This window comes from Canis aureus, chromosome 21, assembly GCF_053574225.1.
Source record: "Canis aureus isolate CA01 chromosome 21, VMU_Caureus_v.1.0, whole genome shotgun sequence".
Lineage (NCBI taxonomy): Eukaryota > Metazoa > Chordata > Mammalia > Carnivora > Canidae > Canis > Canis aureus.
Window position 1 is genome coordinate 7,566,088 of NC_135631.1, and position 8,453 is coordinate 7,574,540.

At 57.5% G+C, this 8,453-nt stretch overlaps 1 protein-coding gene across 1 annotated transcript; it reads right to left on the bottom strand.

The window, feature by feature from the left end:
- Positions 1-205: 205 nt before the first annotated feature.
- On the bottom strand, positions 206-4,129 carry FGF4 (fibroblast growth factor 4). Its single transcript, XM_077864312.1, has 3 exons — positions 3,790-4,129; positions 3,154-3,257; positions 206-2,619 (listed from the first exon to the last, which is right to left on the bottom strand). Exons 1-3 carry the CDS (start codon positions 4,127-4,129, stop codon positions 2,443-2,445), a joined length of 621 nt encoding a protein of 206 aa, XP_077720438.1. The 3' UTR covers positions 206-2,442.
- Between the last annotated feature and the right edge of the window lie 4,324 nt (positions 4,130-8,453).

Sequence of the window (8,453 nt, forward strand, 5' to 3'; positions counted from 1 at the left end):
CGAAACTCTGTGACGCTCACACCCCACTAGGCGCCCGTCTTCAAGGCCACATTTGTGTGGACACAGCTGGTGAAAATTCGTCTCCCCCACCCCCACCCGCAGCCAGGCAAGGCTCAAGGCCTCAAATAGACACCGGGAGGCTGGACGCAACCATAGCATGGCATTTCCAGGCAGGTTTTAATCGTTTTCAATACCTTCCCCGGTTCTTTACATCAAGTCCAATGGGGTTCTTTTCATACATGACAAATGTTTCCATTTATTCGGCATATGTCAATGTGCACAGCACATACATCACAATAGGGCTCAGCACCTGTATAAAACTACAGACAGATCCTGCAAACCGCGGAAAGTACAGAAACCTTAGATCCCATCACGACAGTAGAAAACACTTTGCAATATTGCAGAGGTCCAATGACATCTCTATACGCTTCCCACAAGGCTCGCTGACTAGCAAGTGGCCAAGGATCACCACATTCTGCACTTAAGACATCTTCATTCCTGACAATCGGATTGGGCTCTGAGATGAGACATCGTGCCATCATCCCAAGGCAGCTAAGACTTAGGAAGCGAGTATTTGAAATACCGAATGTCCACACATTCCAGCCCCGCCCCCTCCCCCCCATCAGCACCGAGACCTGGGAGCATCCCCTCTGCTCAAGACTCCTGGAGCCTAGGACGCAATTTAAAATTGAAAACATTTTTTATTTCACCGCACGGACGGGGACGGCCGGTTGAGATGTACAGTCCAGCCATCAGGCTTCACGAGCGGCTTCCTTCCTCCTCCAAGGCCTTGGTTTAAGGACAGTATTTTAAGTAGATGATTTGCATTCGAACAAAGAGTTTTAAAAAGGAATGTGAAAGACACAAACTCCAATCAGCCTTTTCCAGTCTTGCTGTCTGTAGACTCCCATAAAGTTAATTTGGGAGGTGGTTCAGAAACATCCTAGGAGAGCATTAAAGTCTTGACAAAACATTCGGAGCATTTCTGGTAGCGAGCTAAGGTCATTTTGTATAAACTCTAAAAAGTCATTCATTAAAATTAAATGTTTGCCATCACCTCAGGACTTTTTTTAAACATCACCGACCCTGCCTCTTCCATCTTTGCTGCAGCGACAGGGGTTACATTTGTAAAATATATAAAGAAAAATATAAGGTTACTTGGTGACCATATAGTGCACTCTAACAGCTGTCTGCAAATATTTTCACCATGATTATCCTTACTAAAAGTAAATCACGGGGTAAAGATAGCTCAAACGTGACAAGGTTTCAATGGGACGCACCGACGCTATCTGCAATCCTCTTTGGCTACATATGGAAAAAGAGCCACTTGGGATAGGGAACGCCTGCGCCGGGTCTGAGCTTTCTGCAGATTTCACCAGATGAGTGGGTTAAGGGTTTCGAGGTAGATGTTAAGTCCACTTCATCAGGTAATGCAATGGAGAGAAGCGGCACCTTCCTCCATGCAAACACTGCATTAAGTGTTTTTGTACAATGACAAGGACATTCCATCTAAAAAGAACAGCTAGTTCTAGCTCAAATCTTCCCAGGCACAGGGAAGCACATTAAAACAAACAAACAAAATCTATATTCTATGACTTATCAGAAGTACCAGCTACCACAAATTGTATTTTATCACTCGGGCTTTGGTTGTGGTTGCAAATATACCCATCTATCCACTTCCAGCTTTTCAGCGGGAGATGGGTTCCTTTCCGTCGGATTCACAAAATTGCTTTGTTTTTGCCTCTTCCTCAGTGGCCACAGAGAAACATGGGCTGTGGCTGAGCCAAAAAAGGAAAACAGGAGTTTATAAAGTTGTCTAAGAGTCTCCCCCATCGGGGAGATGGAGGAAGATTGACTACAGAAAAGTTCAAAGGTCAGTCTTGGCAGATCTAAAAACAGAGTGACAGTGGTGCACTCCCACAGTGCATTTTCTGTACCCGAAGTAAGGCGATATGTCCCGATGAATAGCAACAGGGCACAAAGGAGCGGGGCGCCGGAGGATGCTAGGAGCAGAGCCAGGGCTGGGAGGGTCCTTAGCTAGCTCCATGGCCCCAGGAAGGCCTCTCCAGACACAGAGATGCTCAGCACCACAGTACAAGGGACCGTGCAAAGCAGGGTTGAGACTGGAGTCTGACGTCACCGTTTTTAAAAACACAGAGTAGCAGCACACTTGTGACAACTTTTTGACAAGTTAAATAAATCCAGTGGAAAGGTCTTCACCGGTCTTACTAGAAAACTCAGGGTTGGTTTTTTTTTTTTTTTTTTTTCTTTTTTTTTTCTCCAGAAAAATACAAAACACACCCACAGAACCATAAATAATTTGGTGGCGATATATACACATTTAAATAATTAATTTAAATATCTTACACCTACTCTGGCATTAAATTGTCCATCTGGAGAAAGTCTCCTGAGCATTGGGAAACTGAGGCAGGATGCCTGGAGTCACAGCCTGGGGAGGAAGTGGGTGACCTTCATGGTGGGGGACACTCGGCTCCCTTTCTTGGTCTTCCCGTTCTTGCTCAGGGCAATGAACATGCCCGGGTACCTGTAGCACTCGTAGGCATTGTAGTTGTTGGGGAGCAGGATCTCTTTGAACTTGCACTCCTCGGTGAAGAAGGGCTGGGAGGGAGAAGGGACAGAGTCAGGTGGGGCCACCTCCTGGCCAAGGAACCCTGAGGGTCACTTGTCAGGGGCTCCTTTCTGGCCAAGCCCTGATCTGGCTGAGAGAAGTTGAGGTGCCAAGACCCCCATAGGGTGAGAAGACCAAGGTGACCAGCCCACAGCAGTTGGTGCTCCAGCCACCTGCTCAGCACCTGGCGGCCAGAGAATCTCCTACCAGAGACTGCAGTCCTGCCTGCTGGAACCCACCGGAGAGAGGCTACAGAGAAGGCCTGGTATTGGCACCTCTTAATGGACTAGGAGGTGCCACGCGGGGATGGCAGAGACCTCATTGTTCCTGTCTTGGGTCTCTGCCCCTTGTTTGGACGGCCTGGGTCACCCGCACGGCCGCAGAGTACTTGTGTTTGGGGGGGAGGTGCCAGTCCTGTGACCCACCAGTCCCACGATCCGGGCTCCAGGCATACACAGGCCGGCCTGGAAGACTCCGGATCCTCCCGCGCTGCCGGGTGCTCTGCTGGCCCTCGCGGTACTCACCGAGCCGTACAGCTTGCCCTTGCTGCTCATGGCCACGAAGAACCGGCTGGCCACGCCGAAGATGCTCACCACGCCCCGCTCCACCGGCGAGAGCTCCAGCAGGCCTGGGGGCGGGGCGCGGGTCACTCCCGGGCAGGGGACCCTGGCCCGCCCCAGCCGTTCCGGAACCCCCTCGGGCCGCGGGCCACCGGGACCCCGTTTCTGGGGGCGGGGGTGGATGTAGAGGGGCCCCGGAGCCCGGCGTGCGCGGGTGCGCACTGGCTGGCCTCCCGACCCGGCCCCGCGGCGGCCGCGCCCAGTCCCGGGCAGCAGGAGCCGGGTGGCCCCCAGGGTCCCCGAGCCGGGCCGACCCGGACGCGCTTCTCGGGCCCCGCGGGCGCAGGCGCTGGAATTCGGCACCCAGAGCCGGGGCTTCCGAAGGCGGGGAGGCGGGGCCCGTTCGCCCCGGTGCGCAGAGACAGTCGCCGCCGGACTCCGGGGCCGCGGATGCCTCTGTCCCTGCGGGGGGGACCGGAACCGGAGTCCGTCCCGGTTCCCACGGCCGCCGGCAGGTGCCAGCCGGGGCCTCCGCGTGCGGGTCGGAAGGGGCGGCCGTGCCCGGGGCCCCCACCCTTCGCGCCGGCGCGCCCCACTCACTGTCGCTCGTGTCCGCGTGCACGCCGCCGATGCGGCCGTCGGGGAGCACCTGGAGGTGGAAGCCGATGCCCACGTTGCAGTAGAGCCGCCGCAGCCGCTTGATGCCCAGGAGGTAGTCGCCGGCGCCGCTCTGGACGGCCGCCTCCTTGGGCTGCGCGGCCACCGGCAGGCGCGCCAGCGAGCGCACCACCAGGCTCTCCCAGCGGCGCTCCAGCTCGGCGCCCAGCGTGCCGTTGGGGGCGGTGGGGGCGGCGGCGCCCCCGCGGCCGGCCCAGGGCGCCAGCACCGCCAGCAGGACCGCCGGGAGCAGCGCCGCCGCGGCCGCCCCGGGCCCCGCCATCCCCGCCCTCGGGCCGTGCGCCCGGGAAGCCGCGGGGCCGAGCTGCGCCTGTGGCGGCCCGCGGGAGCGCACGGCCGGGACTCGGTGCGGAGCGCGCGGCCGCAGGCGGAGCGGGAGGCGAGGCGCGGGGCCCCCGGGCGCCGGGGCTACCCGGGCTGCATGGAGCGGCGGGCGGCGGGCGGCGGGCGGGACGCGCGGCCGGGCTGGGACCCTGCGGAGCGGTGCGCGCCTCCCTGCGCGCTGGGCCGGCCGCTGCCGAGCCGCTATATATAGCCGGGCGCCCCCTCCTACTCCCGCGGGGGGCCGTTCGCGCTCGCCTGGGCGCCCGGGGCGCTGTGGCGCTCGCGGCCGGTCGCAGGCCGCCTGCCAATCAGGGCTGGGGGAGGGGAGGCGGCCGGGACGAGCGCCGCTAGTGCCACCTGGAGGGTCCCCGGCCCCCACCCCGGGCTCCGCGGGCTCGCCGACCTGTTGGTCCCGCCCCTCGCGTCTCCTGCGCCCCTGCCTTCCAGCCGAAGTTTTGCCTTCCGCACTTTGTCCCTGCGGTCCCCTTCTCGCCTCTGCCTGAGCCGCTTGAGTGCTGCGCGAAGCGGGCACCCTCAGGGCCCAGCAGCCACCCCTGGCGCCCGGACTCTCGGGGACTCTCCGGAACCTGGTTCCTTTGCTGGCACCATGCAGACCCGCCTCGGTTTGGGGGGTAGGTTAGGGTAACCAGTAACGCGAAAGGTCGGAGGCTGGGGGCAGGTACGTGTCCCCTGCACTGGGGCGGATGCAGAGATGGAGTTCTGCGAGCCAGGTAGAGGCATCCCCCAGCAAGGTGCTTCCAGTGGACGCTGCTAAGGGAATGCAAGGCGGTGAGGCGGTGGGGGTGCGCCCAGGAGAGGCCACAGCCTTGCACCTTCTACATGCTGCCTCCTCCATGCAAGGACAGGTGGCAGGGCTCAGGGCCATACAGGACATTCACGGCTCCCTCCCCTCTGATTCGCAGGAGGAATAGTCAAGTGCTGTAGCTGGAGGCCCCCCATCCGGTGGGGACCCAGGCCAAGCCTCTGGAGCACCACACTCTAGACATCTGCTGTCACCACTCCCCACTGTGTGCATTATGGCCTGATGAGGGCCGGACTCCCCAGAGGCCCAGCTAGGTGCTGGCTCACCTAGGTGTGAAAATCCCTGTTTTCTGTGGTACCTGAGGAGCCTTGCTGCCATCTCCCAGCAGGTCCTGCCCAGCTATAGCTTTGGGGGGGCTTGGAGCCTACCCCAACCCCTGCTGCCACCAGCGCTTGTGACCAGAGACACCCCCAGGCCATTTCCATTTCGTCCTCTCTCACCTCCTACCCCATTCCTGCAGGAGGACCCCTTGGATCAAACCTCTGAACTCTGCCAGAGCTCACTCACCCCGCTGGAGGTGACCTGGGAGATTTGATGTTTCTGTCCTGAAACCCCAGGGGCAGGGAGGCTTGGCAGGACCAGAACCAGGTCTCCAGCCTCTCCCACGAGGCTTGTTGCTCCTCTCTGTGCGTGCCGCCTGCCGGAGCAGCGCCCACCCAGGCAGGGGCCTTCCTGGGCTGTTGGCTCAGGCTGCTTTGGGGCCCCTGGACCCTCCAGATGAGACTTCAGATCTGGATCATTCTGGGGGGGGCACAGGTGTAGGGGACTGAGAAAGTCCCACAGTAGGTGTTCAGGAGGTGTTCGCATGAATGGCAGCCTGGCTCGGGGCAGCTCGGAGCCCCCTCTACCCACAGACACTCCCGTTCAAGTGGCAGCACCCAAGCCCTTGCTGCGCCTGGATGCTGAGGAGATAGCAGTGTCGGGGTGCCAGGGAGATGGAAGGGTTGGAGTGCCAGGTCCCCCCATGGAAGCTCCACACTGGCTTTTTTTCTCTTTAATTTGAAGCAACAGATGCACCAAGGTGACTAATGTTTGCAGATTCAGCCTCCTTGAGGACTTGAACCAGGCCCTGCTCACACCCCACGGGCCCCCATTTACCAAGAATCTGGGATCCAAGGAAGCGTGTGGGGCCCTGTGGAGGTTCTGGGCTCTCAGCCTCCTGCTTTGAGTTTGAATCCAGCTCTCCCTGTTGGCCCTGGAACGCTGGCTGTTTCACTTCTGATTGTGCTCAGGGTCTCCATCTGTAAAATGGGCACCACCGCAGCTATTCCTGGGGCTGAGGTCAGGACAGTGGGTCCTTTGGGGGCAAGTCCCATGGAGGTTCGGACAGGGCCTGGCTCACAGTAATGGGTCAGAACTCACATGTCCTTATCCTGTGGGGGGCTCCGGCTTGCATCATTGCCAGGGACGGGAGCCCTCCTAACTGTGACCTCTGACCTACAAACCCAACACGGTCATGTCTTCACACGGATCTCTTCTTCTTCCAGGAGTGACTGGGCTTCTCAGAACTACCAGCTCAGCTCTTAGAACTCACTTGGCTTACTACTACTACTACTACTACTACTACTACTACTACTACTGCTAGAGGAGGGCTGTATGTAATTCAGTCCCCGTGCTGGGGTGAACCGCAGCACAGCCCAGGCAGGGCTCTGGGCGTGGGGGGACTTTGCAAGCCACCCCCCATCGCTGCTTTCTCTGCCTGCTTCCCTCTCTCTGCATGGCCCTCACCGTAGAGCCTCTGCAAATGTCAAGGAGAAAGGTGAGGCCATTGGTATAGACGTGTCTACACCAAGCCAAAACACCCCAAGAAACAGGTGACACCTGCTTTCTTTCGGACATCCCAAGCTGGAGCAGATTCAGTCCATTTCTTGTAGCCCCTCCTTTTTTTTTTTTTTTTATTGTGGTTAAATACACAGAACATAAAACTTTCCATCAATCATTTTTAGGCACACAGCTCAGTGGCATTGAGCATGTTCACGTTGTTGGGCAGCCATCACGGCATCCATCTCTGAAACTCTGTCCTCTTCGCCAGATGAACTCAGCCCCCACAAACACTAACCCCATCCCTTACCTTGTCCCTACTAAACACCAACCATCATTCTCCTGCCTCCATGAATCTAACTCCCCTGGGCCTCATGCGGGATTTTGCTTTTTGACGAGCTTCTTTCACTCAGCATGGTGTGTCCTCAGGTGCATCCATGTGGTAGCAGGTGCCAGAATGTCCTTTCTTTCAAAGCTAAATAACAGGCTGAGGGACCAGGTCTTATTTATCCATTCATTTCTGGATGCTCGGGTCGCTTCCACCCCTTGGCTGTTGTGAACGGTGCTATTCCCAGCAGAGGTCAAAGAGTGGTCTTTAACTATCTGCTTTCATTTCTTTCGGGAACACTTCCAGACGGGAACTTGCTGGATCATACGAGAATTCTATGTGTAATTTTTTGAGGAACCACTGAGCTATTCCCCACAGCTTTTTTTGTTTGTTTCTGAAGTCACCTTGATCACGAGGCATCAAAGAGCCAGGATAGCAGTTCACATCTCAGCTCACAGAGGTGTCTTGGGTAGATAGAAACTCTCCCAGACGTGGCTCTGTGCCCGCTAGATTTTCCTCTCCCTTGTTATTCCCCTGGCTTCTCTTTTCCTGGAAGCTGACCCAGCCAGGTTAGGAGTGACAGGTACAGGGGCAGTTTTTACAACTGCAGGTCGATAAAGCAGTCCACCACGGGGATGCACAGGTAAATGCACCTGTGTACACGTTAGATACTCAAGCCTGGAAGAACCAGAGAACCATGCCTCAGTTTCCCTATCTGTAAACTGAGGAATCGGAGTTCTCCTGTCTGACAGCTTCTGGGAGATTTGAACGAGAGGATGTGTGTTTAGCACCCGGACCAGGCAGGCCATGCTGCCCTCGCAATGTGCACAGCCACGGATGACTGGCAGGCATCACCGCCCTGCCCAAGCATGGCACTGGGGACCCATGGGCCCTGCACGTGTCCTGGCTGGCCTCCCACGCCATGTAACCGTGGGCACTTCGCTAGCTTCTCAGTGTCCAGGATCTACTTTCACACAGCTGTGGAGAGAAGAAGAATTAGATGCAGAATTAGACCTGGAACCCCCAGCACCGCTCCGGAATGTGGCCGGGACATCTACTGGGAGCCAGGCTGGGCCAGGCTTGGCGTGTCTGCTTCTGTCTCTCCTCCTGCGGCAGGGAAGCTGGGCGGTGCTCATCATCATCACTTTGCAGCTCACTCAAGGTCACGAGCTAACATGGCAGAGCCAGGACTCAAACCCTGTGGCGTTGGACACCAAAGCCCAAGCTCCCAGCCGCTCTGCTCCCTCCCTGCCTCAGTCTCCTCTTTTGTGGATGGGAGCTTATGGTCCTAGCCTTGTCTGCCTCACTCGGATGTTAGGAGTCGGACAGTGTAGGTGGAAATCTTTTGCG